At 55.0% G+C, this 13,348-nt stretch overlaps 5 protein-coding genes across 5 annotated transcripts; 2 read left to right on the top strand and 3 right to left on the bottom strand.

Annotated features, from left to right (window-relative positions):
* Positions 1-865: 865 nt before the first annotated feature.
* Positions 866-1,876, bottom strand: CC84DRAFT_1190017 (uncharacterized protein; the record flags this gene model as incomplete). Its single annotated transcript, XM_018181091.1, has 4 exons — positions 866-1,038; positions 1,130-1,573; positions 1,632-1,783; positions 1,836-1,876. 4 exons carry the CDS (start codon positions 1,874-1,876, stop codon positions 866-868), a joined length of 810 nt encoding a protein of 269 aa, XP_018032166.1.
* A 1,383-nt stretch (positions 1,877-3,259) lies between these two features.
* On the bottom strand, positions 3,260-5,746 carry CC84DRAFT_1190016 (ARM repeat-containing protein; the record flags this gene model as incomplete). The annotated part of the gene is made up of 6 exons (XM_018181090.1): positions 3,260-3,519; positions 3,566-3,845; positions 3,892-4,230; positions 4,283-4,576; positions 4,635-5,414; positions 5,477-5,746. The coding sequence occupies 6 exons, from the start codon at positions 5,744-5,746 to the stop codon at positions 3,260-3,262; spliced, it is 2,223 nt and encodes a 740-aa protein (XP_018032165.1).
* A 658-nt stretch (positions 5,747-6,404) lies between these two features.
* Positions 6,405-7,140, bottom strand: CC84DRAFT_1179825 (uncharacterized protein; the record flags this gene model as incomplete). Its single annotated transcript, XM_018180435.1, has 2 exons — positions 6,405-6,611; positions 7,006-7,140. 2 exons carry the CDS (start codon positions 7,138-7,140, stop codon positions 6,405-6,407), a joined length of 342 nt encoding a protein of 113 aa, XP_018032164.1.
* A 677-nt stretch (positions 7,141-7,817) lies between these two features.
* Positions 7,818-9,843, top strand: CC84DRAFT_221398 (TPT-domain-containing protein). The gene is made up of 2 exons (XM_018185625.1): positions 7,818-8,417; positions 8,467-9,843. Exons 1-2 carry the CDS (start codon positions 8,058-8,060, stop codon positions 9,757-9,759), a joined length of 1,653 nt encoding a protein of 550 aa, XP_018032163.1. The 5' UTR covers positions 7,818-8,057; the 3' UTR covers positions 9,760-9,843.
* Positions 9,844-10,394: 551 nt separating this feature from the next.
* CC84DRAFT_1127786 (protein sey1) lies at positions 10,395-13,323 on the top strand. Its single transcript, XM_018175782.1, has 3 exons — positions 10,395-11,007; positions 11,054-12,798; positions 12,863-13,323. Exons 1-3 carry the CDS (start codon positions 10,547-10,549, stop codon positions 13,168-13,170), a joined length of 2,514 nt encoding a protein of 837 aa, XP_018032162.1. The 5' UTR covers positions 10,395-10,546; the 3' UTR covers positions 13,171-13,323.
* The last annotated feature ends 25 nt before the right edge of the window (positions 13,324-13,348 follow it).

Genomic DNA, 13,348 nt, shown 5'->3' with positions numbered 1-13,348 from the left:
GCACCCCTGGACACCTTGCGAATCCTCAGGGATGCCAACTTCACCGCCCCATCTCTTAGACAACACCTTCGCGCATTGGCCAACAAGAACGACAAGTTGATGGAGCGGAGGATGGAGCACAAGACCAAAGAGGAGTACGAGCGGTGGCTGTAGATGCTCAGGTTGATGAAGTGGAGGCAGGCTCTCAGGATGGGGAGCACAGTCTCCCAATTGTCGTCTACACACCGCCGGGGGCCCAGGCTACTGCTTCTGGCGACAGCTCTAATCTACACTCGCCCTGAAATTGCGATCCTAGAGATGCGAACTACTGATACATGCCTGAGGTCAAGCTCGACGAAGCTTTTAGGCTCAGGAAAGCCGGGAGTATAGAGCTACTTGGGAAGACTTCAGATCAGTCTACAAGCCACGTGACGAGTACGGTTGGATGATTTGGTCGCCGAAGCGATGAAAAAGGTAGACGGAGGAAGATTATGCAGATGCGATTCGGGTCAGGAGATTTGCAAATGTTGGAGGTTATGAGGAGCGGAAGCTGATGGATTGTTGTTCGAGCTGTTGTGGTGGGATATGTGTGAGATGTTGTGGTGAGAGGCCTGCTACAAGAGGCTGGTGCCAGGGACTGGGCTTAATAACCTTCGTAAGAGTAATGTCAAAAATGTTTAGGATTTGGTAAGAAATGATCTTGATAGTGAATCGCGCACACCGCGCGTCGGCAACCGAGAAGTATTTACAATGCAACCCTCAGCTAGAAAAACACATTTTGTCTGACCTGAAACAGGCAAAGCTACCACAACGCCGTTGAAATGATAGGGGAACCCTTTCGTCTTCGTATCGACCGTAAGATTAGAAAACCAGATGAGCGGATCCTCTACGACGACTTCTTCTCCTCCCTATCGTCTTTCGCGTCTTTCTCGTCCTTCTTTTGTGTCTCCTTGACCTGCTTCTTCGACTCAGACTTCGACTCCGACGGGTGCTGCTGCTGCCTCTTCTTCTCAGCCGCCTTGCGCTCGTTCATGCGTACCTCCTCAGCCTCAACCATCTCTGCAGTACGTTAGTCAACCATCCCAACACAGTAATTCCACACTGCCAAGCTTCGCGGCAGGACGAAGCATGACAGATGCAGCACACGTACCTCTCCACTGGTCCTCGCCCGCATACCGCTCATGATGTATCTTCTTCTCAATCATGTGCTTGTGCTCGGGATCATTCGGATCCAGCACGGTGATAGTCTCCCACCGTCCCTTCCCCTTCGCAGCATCGTTGCCCTCGAACGCAAAACTCGCGAGCAGCGCCGACAGCGTGAGGCCCTGCGCGTACATACGCGCCTGCACGAGCTTCTGCGCGCCGGACATGGGGCTGCGGTTGACGGCGATCCAGGAGCCGGCCATGGACGCGACCCAGAAGCCGAAGAGCAGCGGGTACCGGTTTTCAGACGCCCAGTCCTTTGCGCGCGTCATGGCGGTCTTGTTGGCATTGTAGAGTTCTTCGCGGTGGCGCTCGCGCTCGAGTTCACGCTGCTTTTCGGGGTTGTGCGAGATGTCGAAGGCGTTGGAGGCGCGGTCGGCGGCGATGACGGCTGGGGCGTCGTTAGCATATTGTAATGGTATTAGAAGCTTGGGAGGAAATTTACGTACCGACGAAAGAACCGGCGGATGTGACGAGGAAGGCGCGGAACGGTATTGAGAGCGCGCGGAAGCTGTGGTATCTTCTGCTCGCACCCACGACCGCCGCGGTGCCTATCCCCAAACCGATGAGACCACCAATGGTTCCACCCTGGACAGTTGCACTGTCGCAATGTCAGCCTCAATCCCATCCGCATATCCATCTCATGCACTCACTTGTAATGCGCCTGCTCCTCTTCTTTCGTAAGAATCTTCATGGCGTTTTCTTTATTGTGCGATAGCTGTCGTCAAATCTCGAATCGGACAACGCAGTAGGGTCGCTGGTATAGAAAGTGTATATGCAGTGTGTACAAAGTGAGGACTTGACGTAAGGCTCGGGGGCGACGTCAACTTTATAAAAGATAAGTGAAGCAGGCGGCGGCCGGGCGACGGCAACAATACTCAATGGTGACGTCGCCGAGCGCCCCGAGCTAAAGCCTAGAGTCGGCGGCACCACCCGGCTTACACGATGCACCTCGAACGAGTCCGGTCAGTTCATCACGCGACATCTGAGTGCATCGGCGTCTTCAAGATTGTTTGTTTCCAATCGCCGAATTCGAGCATGTGTTTAAGCTAACAACTAAATACCAAAAGCTGGCAAAGATGTTTCTACACATCCCAAAGCTACTATGGAGCTCCGAACAGCTTCCCATGACGACACTTACTACCTCCACAGTCCACATCACGAACCCATAAACGCAACGCGTCCGCTGCCGTTTGAAAATGTTCAAGTAAGCATCCATAATTTTCGTCAAACACCCGAGATCCGCAAAACGCTCGGCCTAATCTCGAAGATGCCGAAGCGGCATCGCGGCAGTTACGGCACGCCGCAAACCCGCAACACAAATATCGACGCTTCCAGCTCCTCCCTGATCTTGAAAAATGCCATAAAACAATTTTGCTATGATGCCGACTCATGGCGTTGCTTATTTGTCCCTGTGAAGACTTTTGTGCCAAGTTGAGCGAGCTCCGAATGCTAACCGACGCGACACCGAGCATGCCCGATGCTCGCGACCAACTCGGGGCTGGGAATTCTCGCGATTTGAGAGATGCATCGCATGAGCACCGACTTCACGAAAGTTGCAAACAAGACAAGAGATATAGCCAGGATGCCATCGATTTTGAAAAATACCTACATCCCAGACGAACTCGTAATCATGCCACCATTTTGCCCTGTTTTGCTCAAATGAAAGGATACGCATACAACGTAACAAGTATCAAGTAGCTCCATTAGGCTCATACACCTGGCGTCCACGGGAAACTTGCAACAAGTCTGCTTTGACTGGAGATCCGCCGTGATAGACAAAGGAGGAAATAGAAAGGTGATGTTTTCCAGGAAACGATGCTAAACCAACCGACGGTAGGAAATGCAGTATTTTCGTTTCCCAAGGGCTTCGATCAATCTTTTCGACATGGGCGTATTTTGGGCATATCCATGATACCTTTTGGAGATCGAGGACGTAAGCGAATGCGAGCGCGTCCATAGCTACGTGCGATACCCAAACGGATAGTATGCTGCAACATTTTGGTCGATTCTAAGAAAGAGGTACCGGATTGAGATCGTTGCAGCTACCAATATGTTGGTAGGGTCGGCATGGAAATCAGCGGAAGCCACCATAGGCACTGCCGCCTCCGCTTCGACTAACGCCGGAGTAATTGCGCGACATGAGACCACCCGGCGGGCCAGGGCGGGTCGCAAGAGCCGGGTTGCAGCAGAGCATAGCGACACGAGAGCCGTACTTCGAACCGCGGAGGGAGACCATATGTTTGCGAATGTGGGAAGCGACCACCTCACGGTGGTGAGCACCGCTGTTGGTGAGGATGTACTGAATCAGGTAGTTGCCGAACTGATCACCAGCGACTGTTCCTTGTTAGCAGGAATCACGGTCACAGATGCATCTACTTGCTATCAATCAACGGCATGCGGGGGCGATCCTGACGGCCTTCGCAGACCCTCTCGAGGTACCGATCGAGGAAGTCATTGCCACCAATCTTGAGGCACTTCTCGATGACCTTGGATGCATACTGGTCAACGCTGTAGTCTGTTGCAAATCGAAGGATATGATCGATGGCTCGGCTGCGGTCGGCGGGAGCTCCATGCTCGCAGATGTGCTGGATGCACCAATTGCCGAATTGGCCATGGGAGATCACATCGATGCTGGCCAGCACCTCGTTGATACAGGGACGCTGCTGAGCGTTAGCTTGAAATTGTCACACATGTTCTCCGACATACCTTGTCTTCCTCAAGACAGTTCTCGAAGATGTTCTGAACGACCAGGCTGCCAGTCTCGCCCAGAGCGACTTCATGCCACATGCCGCGAAGGGCCTCGTTGACATATCGCATAATCTGAGGCGGAGAGTCGCTCCAGCGGAGCTCGAAGAGCTTCTGCCACACGTGACAAGCGTATCGGTGGATGACGGTCTCCGGAATGCGTCGAAGAAGCTCGTGGACCATAGTAGCTTTATACTCCTCAGGAACGCAGTCGAACGCCTTCTGCACGACGTGGCAACCGAACGGGTCCATGCTTAGAGTGAGCGTGTTTCCTCGAATGGCGCCGGCGATGGCGATGACCTGCGAGGAGCCGTTAGCAACGCTCCTCATAGTCTCGAAGTTGATCACGTACCTGCTCCGGGGTTCCATGCTCGAAGCAACGCTGCACGAGGAAGTTGCCGAAGCGGTTGACCATAAGAGGATACGCCTGAGCGATGATCGACTCCACGATCTCGTACTTCTGCTCAGGTGTGCCGACCTTGAGTTTCTGCTGCAAGAAGATGGAGGCCTGCTGGTCGTTGTTGCAGATGATCTTGTCGACGATGTACTTCCAGTTGCAGCTCATGTTGCGGTCTAACAGACGGCGATAGTTCATCGGCTCAACGGGTGCGACGTACTGAGATCCATTGCCAGCATCAGAAGGCGGCTGTAATTGATTAGCTGCATAGCACAAGCGTCGCTCTTGGATTTGGGTTGACTCATACCTGGGAGTTCCAAGGCGATGGGCCCATGGCGTCTCTAACGCTGAACTCGGACGCCTCAGGCGAGAGCCTAGTGCCCATAGGTCCGACGGGCCCGACAGTCTCAATGAGACTGGGCTGATAGGGTGTGTACATTTGCGGACCCACGTACTGATTGTACATCGGAGGATCGAAAGCGGATGTAGGGCGGGTCGGCGGGTTGCTGCCACCGCGGAAGCCTTGATCAAGCGGGAAATGGGTAGGCTCATTCAAATAGTTGTTTCGACCACGGTAGGTCTGCTGAAGCATGGGAGGACGGGCAGGAGCCTGCATGTTCGGAAAGCCTTGCTGAGGCTGAGCAGCGGCGTTGTAAAAAGGACGGGTCTCGTTGCCCCAAGCATAGTTGGTACGGTTTGCTGCATTGAATTTGTTCTGCAGCTGCTTGAGGGTTTGTTCAGTCACCTCATCATTGTAAGTGTAGTCTGCTTCTGATGACTGTCCAAGATGCTCGACGGTGGACTTGGCGACGTGGGTACTGTGGAGCTCCTGGTTCATGCGAGCCACTTCGCTGCGCGCCTCTTGCAGCTCAGTCTTGAGCTTGCGTAGCTCAGCAGACTCGACCATGACAGAGTCATGCTCGGTATTGGGGGTTCCGTTGATGTACTCATCCGTGGCCGGAGTCAACGGGAAAGAGCCGTTGGAAGAACCGTACAGGTCGTTGGGAGAAGACCGCTGCTCATTGAGGCGTTGGAGCAAAGAATCGACAACGGAGCTATCTCCATGATTGCCTTGCTCGATTTTGATCTTCCAAGATGGTCAGCACTGAGATCCAGTAACAGCTTTGGAAGAGGGCGCGATGGGCTTACCTTATAAGCATCGATGTTCGGCTGCGGTGGCATCATCTGATTGCTCAGGGTCGATGAACCCAGCGGACGCTTCGCACCCTGCATATTGGACGTCAACATGGCACCGCCAGGCCACACGTACTGTGAGGGGTGTTGACGAGTGCGAGTGCCTACCGGCCCAAAGCCAAGTACCTCTGGGGAAGTATCAAGCCTCAGATCGTTGGGCACGGGGAACCGAGAGACGGCCTTCCGCGGCGTGGGAGAGCCATCCGAGGTAAGATTGAAGCTCATGTTGCTGTCGGTAGTGTCGGGTATTGGTAGATTGGCAAATTCGATTCGAGAGATCCGAGATATCAGGCTCGAAATAAGATGCGAAACACAATTGCGAACAGTCCCCGGTTGGCGGCGTAAATGGCCAGAGTATATAGGAACCGGTGGTTGGGCAGAGTAAACAAGTCAGATACAGCTTGCGTATATACTTGCGGACGGCTGCGGCTAACGTCTTTAGTGGGCAGCAGCGATAGCAAGGAGCGTGAAAAGAGCGAAAGCCGCGGCGGGCCTACAAGAGAAGGAAGAAAACCGAGTGCTGAGAAGAGGTGGAAGGTGGAGAGAGGGAAGTGAGACGAAGGTGCAGAGTGCTATCAAAAGGGCAGGCGCGACAATGGAAGGCGCGCCACGGCGACGTATAGCTTCGCGTCGAGACGCGTAGAATTCGGCAAACGAACCTGCTTCACTGCGCGATGGCCGGTTCTCTAGTGATGCATGATCGACGCGGGACTCGAGAGACTGTGTAGTGAAGGTGAGAGAACGAGGCTGGTCCTGACTGAGCTGTTCAGCTCTATGCTGAGCCACCAGGTTGAGTAGTTGATTACGAGGTCGAAATATTGTTTCTAGTCCGGCTGCTTGAGTTGCCTTTTGAACCTAAATGCTGTAGACGTATGCCAAAATCTCAAGAGACAACCGACGACGCCTTCACCGTCCAGTTATGGTCAAAGAACCCTAACGCAAGTGCAACTTCTGCGCCTTTCCACCTCGCCCTCTTACCCAGTGCCACGAAGTCTGGCTGACCGACCCCAGTCACCATGGGCACCAGCCTGGCAGCTTGCGCCAACGCGTCCTCGTCACTCCCCCAGAGCACGAGTTCCAGCCGCTCGTCCTGCAACCGTCTTAGATATGCAGCACCAACAGAGGAGGTTACGGGACACCTGCAGAGCGAGGTGCGTGGATGCGATGGTACCTTGGTGGCGGATGATGAACGGACCGTGGGTGCGCAGTACCGTGGTCAAGGAGCCCAGTTGTCGGCCTCGACGGATCCGAGCATTGTCGGCGATAGTGGCCAGAAGTCAACGGACTTCATGATCGCAACGGCAGGATCATCTGCGCTGGTTTTCTCGAGAATAAGCTCAACGCCATCGATCGTCAATAATGTGATGTCCCATATCGCAGGATCGAACTCCAAGCACAGCACTTTTGACGTAGTGATCTCAGGCCTGTTCGGCGTGCACTAAGACATCTATAGTGGGTGACAGGACTCCTCCAAAAGCCCGCACGTCTCCAACGAGCCGAATATCGATCTGGTGTGTACCCAGAAACAGGTGGAGAACTGGCGGTGCCTTTCGAAAGGCGAAGTAATCACCCCCAAAGTAATAAATGTCATCGACCCTATATTCGAGAATGGCATCCATGTACAGAACAAGGTGCGGAGTGATGTTCCCAGACACTGTCAGCTCCCCACGCGCCCAAGCTTGATACTGCACTGCAGCCCAGCCATATATATTGTAGGGAGAAACCAATCGACATTGAGGTATGTGACGCTCAAGTTAGCATTGGCAGCATGAGACGACGAAGACGTTTGCGTTCCTTCTGTGGACGCGCTTCGGGGTCATATCGAAGCGAACGAGAACCCCCTACATACTCGAGAGGGTCAGTTGCTTCTGCGGAAATGTCACTGCCGATTATCAGATCAGATCAACGGATCATGCAATGCTGCCGTCCCTCTTGTTCCGATCTGAAACGGCCCCGAGATCTGCCACGAGCTGCTGAACGAGAATTGTGCATGCTCCTCCCGCACGCTCAGCGGAACCGACACGCGTTCATGTGGCGGGAGGGTGGTTTGAGGTGACACGCGACGGTAAAGTACCACCAAGAGCCAACCCCACCACACTGCGAAGATGAAATAGACTGGCGTTGCAGAATCGCGATGCCAATAATAGTGACTGTGACATGCAGCGTTCGCAGTGTGGGGGTGCAACGTGATGGTGGCGTACGCGGGGCTGGGACGTCATTGGGCCAAGAACAAGCCGCAGCTCAAGCGTGAATTGCGCGCCCCTGTCGCGGAACCATGGATCCAATTCGGGCGCGGGATGTTCAATGTCGCTAACTACAGCCGCAACGGCGCTGCGCCAGCCAACCTCCCTTCCCAGACGCTACGAAAACCTCTGCGAGAGCCCGGCCGCCCACGTGTACGACACTGTGTCCCGCAGGGAGAGATCCGCTTTCAGGCCACCTAGTCTTCCGATCCCGATCGCATCGCATCGTCCCAGCGCCCATGGCTTAACGAAACAACACGATATCGCACGACGAACGCTCGATCCCAACCGCGATGGCTACCGCGGCGCTACCTGATTTGAATCCCAAGGAGACTTTCAAGTTCCCCGCCTTCCAGCCCGACCTGCTACCGACGCATGAGGAGGAGCCGTTCGGCCTCACATCGCGCACTCCTAGCCCGAGTCGCAACCACCAGCCCAATGGACACACACATACCCCCGACCGCTGGCAGCCGCGGAAAGACCAGCGGGCGAGAGGGCATAGCTCAGCGGCGCATGGCCCCACCACCAGACACGGAAGGCAGAAGAGTCTCAGTGAGGCAATCAGGACGATACGGACGCGCAAAGCGAGTGTCAGCCAGAATGCGCACGAGCTCGCAGATGCACTCAAGGCGCCAGTTTCGCCCACGCTTGTTGTATGTGGTTGGGATAGAAGATCCTCAGGCGCATTGCTAATAAATACAGATGCTCTGCGGCGTATGGTACATGACGTCCATCTTTTCCAACACCTCATCGAAGGCGATCCTCACCGCGCTCCCGAAACCGGTTACGCTCACGGTCATACAATTTGCGTTCGTCTCTGGGTGGTGCTTGTTCCTTGCAGCACTAGCCCGCAGATATCCCCGCATAAAGCAAACCTTACCCTTCCTCAAATACGGCATCCGTCCACCCACGAAGGAACTCCTCATGACCACGCTCCCGCTCGCCGTATTCCAGATTGGAGGACACATCTTGAGCTCGGACGCTACTAGGAGAATACCCGTGTCTTTGGTCCACACCATCAAGGGGCTGTCACCACTGCTCACCGTGGGGGCGTACCGCATCTTCTTTGGAATCCGCTATTCAGTCCCCACTTACCTTTCTCTGATCCCGCTCACGCTTGGTGTGGTGATGGCCTGCTCTGCGGACTTCAATGCCAACTTCATGGGGCTTATCATGGCCTTCGCGAGTGCTATCTTGTTTGTTACCCAGAACATTATTTCTAAGAAGCTATTCAACGACGCAGCTGCGGCCGAGAAAGAGGGTCTTCCGCCCTCCAAGTTTACAAAGCCTGACAAGCTGAACTTGCTTTGCTACTCGTCTGGGATGGCACTGCTCCTCACCCTGCCTCTATGGCTATGGTCCGAAGGCTTCGGACTGCTAGCCGACTTTCTCAGTAGCGCCTCGATCAATCTCAACGATCACCCCGAAGCATTCGACCATGGGCGCTTATTCCTGGAATTCATCTTCAACGGCACCTTTCATTTCGGTCAAAACATTGTTGCTTTCGTCCTGTTGTCTATGATATCTCCGGTCACCTACTCGGTTGCGAGTCTGATCAAGCGCGTCTTCGTCATCGTGTTCGCCATCATCTGGTTTGGGAAGCCCATGACCAAGATCCAGGCGTTCGGCTTCTTCATGACGTTTCTTGGTTTGTATCTGTATGATAGGACATCGGACGCTGCGAAGAAGGACAGACAGGCTCGAGCGCTCCAGTCCAAAGCCCAGGGTACGCTGCTACCGCTCACCACCGACAAGCTACCTCGCGGCAACTTTACCGCCAGCCCAGCGACAGTGTCCGCCGGCACTGGAGCCTATCCGTTATCGAATGCTCCTATGGAAAGCCGCGATGCAAAAAGAGACGATAACATAGGCGGTGTTAGGCAGAATGCACATACCCCGCCGAGCTGGCTACCGCCGGGTACCAGGCAAGAAGATACCTGGCGGCCGGGTGGTATGAATGGAATGCCTAGCGGCGTTGGTGTCGCTTATAGCTGATGATTTGTTTGCGCTTGTTGTTCGGGCGGTGTGTTTGAAATTTGTGTATTCATATTGGGACGACAAGATATTCAGTTTAGACGCATGGGACGGGCGTTCTAGCGAGGGCAGCGCCATCTCGTCCTGGATAGGTTCGGGTTTCGTGAGCCCTGAGGCCACAATCATGACTATTTCTCCACACTCTCGTGAACCGCTTGCTGTCGGTGGAGTGCCAGCTGTCTCGCAGAACGCATGGGGCCAAGTGCAGCCGACGTGACGGGCGCCAAGAGCAGGCGCTGGCGGGCTGCATGAGCCCGCACGTTGTGGAAATTCTTCATGATGCACGAGACGCTCGAATCCGCGCGAATCCAGGCCATGTGTCTTCTCTGAGGCCTTGCTTTCATGACCAGCGTGATGCACGCCTTCCGTCATGAGCGCGGCAGCAACCACCTGCATGGGTTAAGCGAGGGCGGCCAGCGAATCCAGGCCACTGCGGTCAACCAGCCGCGCCCTCGGAGGACACGGACAGGTGACATCAAGGCGGCACCCTTTCCCCTACCACCAATTATTCCTTAGCCCGCACCGTGACCGCCTGGGCCCAGCAACCATGGCCGACTCTCTGAAGGTCAACGGCAATGGCCGCCCCAGCAACGTCAAGCACCCCTCCGCGCCCTCCCTAATGATGAACGCCCACTTCGCCGGCGTCGGCCAGGACGCCTCGCGCGAGGAGTACGAGCATGGCATCCAGGTCATCGACGAGGACAAGCTGTTCAAGTGAGTGTCTGCCTGCTTCCTGGCGCGGCGGCGCATGCTAACGGGCCGCCGCAGCACCAACCTGGGCACGTATCTGTCCCTCGAGAAGATCATCCCCGCCGGCTTCAACTACCACCTCATATCCGTCTTCGGCTCGCAGTCCACGGGCAAGTCGACGCTGCTCAATTATCTCTTTGGCACCCAGTTCGGGGTCATGTCCGAGCAGGAGCGCCGCCAGACAACAAAGGGAATATGGATGAGCAAGAACAAGCGCGAGGGCGGTGACAGGGGCATGGCAGACAACATCCTGGTCATGGATGTTGAGGGTACAGATGGTCGCGAGCGTGGAGAAGACCAGGATTTTGAGCGCAAGAGCGCCCTGTTCGCGCTGGCGACGAGCGAGGTGCTGATCGTCAACATTTGGGAGCACCAGGTTGGCTTGTACCAGGGCGCAAACATGGGTTTGCTCAAGACTGTATTTGAGGTCAACCTGCAGCTTTTCGTCAAGGATAACAAGTGTGTATGACTGGCCTGTGTCATGGGATGTGCTAATGATCTGCAGAAACACTCCGCGATCGCTTCTATTCTTCGTTATCCGCGACCACCTCGGAACCACCCCTCTTGCCAATCTCCAGAACACATTGATAGCAGACCTTAACAAGCTCTGGTCAACTATCTCGAAACCGAAAGGCCTCGAGCAGTCACGGATAGAAGACTACTTCGATTTCGCATTCGTTGCGTTACCCCACAAAATCCTACAGCCAGAGAAGTTCGAGCAGGAGGTGGAAAAGCTGGGCACGCGCTTCCGCGAAGGATACAACGACCCCAAGAAGAGCGGCTTGATCGACGAATCCTCCCTTCCTGTATTCCTACCGCAATACCACCGCCGAATCCCCGCCGACGGTTTCTCTGTCTATGCCGAGGGTGTCTGGGATCAGATTGTGAACAACAAGGACTTGGACCTACCAACGCAGCAAGAGCTGCTCGCACAGTTCCGATGCGATGAAATCTCGAGAGAGGTCCTGGTCGCATTTGATGAGAAGATCACTCCACTAGAAGACAAGCAAGCAGAAGATGCGCGTGCAGGAAAGCCATCGGTCATCCCGGATCTGGGAGCTGCTATGAACGCCGCCAGATTGCAGATCCTTAAAGACTTCGAGACCAATGCTAGTCGGTACCACAAGGGTGTATACGCGCGCAAGAGTGCGGAACTTGTCAGCAAGGTCGACTCGAGACTCAAAGCTCTCTTCCAAAAGCAGCTCAGTGCTGCCCACAAGTCTGGGGTGGAGGAGTTCAGCAATGCCGTTAGCGGAGCCGTCAAGAGCGGGCAAAAGAAGGGCGCGTCCTATGACTTTGCCCAAATCGTAGAAAGCGAGAAGAAGAAAGCTTTGGAGAAGTTCGCAGCAGACGCACAGGCTATTGTGGTAGAAGGTGCAGCGTGGAGCACTTACAAGCAAGAGACGGATCTGTACAAGAAGGAATTGGACGTAGTGTCAGGTCGTTTACGTAAAGATGAAATGCGTCGTCTAGCCACGCGGGTCGAGCGCTGGGTGCGGTCACGTTTGGATGAGTCGATCGGTCTGGAATTCAACAAGCTCGGCAGCGGCAGAGGTGGTTCTGGAGCGCCTGAGCATGGCGAGCGCCCTGCCTCCGAGAAGGATCTCTGGGATCGCGTATGGACCATCTTCACCGAAACCGTGCAGGATGCCGAAAGGCGATTCACAGACCGAGCGCGAAGCTTCGATGCTAGTCCCGAGGAAGTTGAGGTCGGTTTGTGGAGGCTGCGTCGCAAGTCATGGGGTGTGCTCCGTGCAAAGATCGATGAAGAAGTCATGGAGGGGAACATCCTCTTGAAGCTTAGGGAGAACTTCGAAGACAAATTCCGCTACGACGACTCTGGCGTTCCCCGGATATGGCGCCCTACCGACGATATCGAGGGTCTCTACACCAAAGCCCGCGAGTCGACAATCACCCTCATCCCGCTGCTGTCGCGGTTCAAACTCTCAAAAACATCTGCACCGCCCCCGCTCGATGCGTGGATCGGCGACGCGCCTGCTTCCGTATCGCCTGCTGACGAAGAGGATCTCGCGCCTATTGGCGGCGTAGACGACGACGAGGGCAAGAGCCTCGAGGAGGAAATGACTACAATCAGCGATGCGAAGCAGGCTGATCTTCTGGTCCGCTTCAAGAAGACGGCCGACGGCGTGTACGTCGAGGCTAAGCGGAGCGCGATTGGCGGCATGACGCAGGTCCCGCTATACTTTTATGGTTTACTCCTTGCGCTGGGTTGGAATGAGATTGTAGCCGGTAAGTCCCACGCCCACCCTTTCTCCCTCAAATACGTGCATATGCTGATGTGTGTGGGACATAGTTCTTCGCAACCCAATCTACTTCCTCTTCCTCATCCTATGTGCTATCGGCGCGTACGTTACCTACACGCTCAATCTATGGGGTCCTATGGCACGCATGGCGAATGCAGCTAGCGCTCAGGCGCTGGATATCGGGAAGGAGCGCCTGAGGGAGTTTTTGGAGTCCAGCGAGTCGGGGCGCCAGGCGATGGCTATGGCGGATCGGCAGACGGGGGGGTCGGGGAGGAGGGAGGAGGGGGTTAGGCTGCAGAGATTGGACGGGGAGGGGAAGAGGAAGGATGAGGATGAGATGGAGCTTGATGATATTTGATTGTGTCATACATGGATGTGCCAGCGTGGGATGGGTGCGGTCCGAGGCGGTTTTCTGTTGTGGATTGGGTCAGGTTGGACGGGTTGGGTATGGTGGGGATGGAATGACCGGTTAGAAATAGAAGGTTTCATGGGTAATGAAATGGAAACGGTTATGATATAATTGTGTGTTGATTTTG

Source organism: Paraphaeosphaeria sporulosa, assembly GCF_001642045.1.
Source record: "Paraphaeosphaeria sporulosa strain AP3s5-JAC2a unplaced genomic scaffold CC84scaffold_10, whole genome shotgun sequence".
NCBI lineage: Eukaryota > Fungi > Ascomycota > Dothideomycetes > Pleosporales > Didymosphaeriaceae > Paraphaeosphaeria > Paraphaeosphaeria sporulosa.
This window is presented reverse-complemented; position numbering and strand designations above follow the sequence as displayed.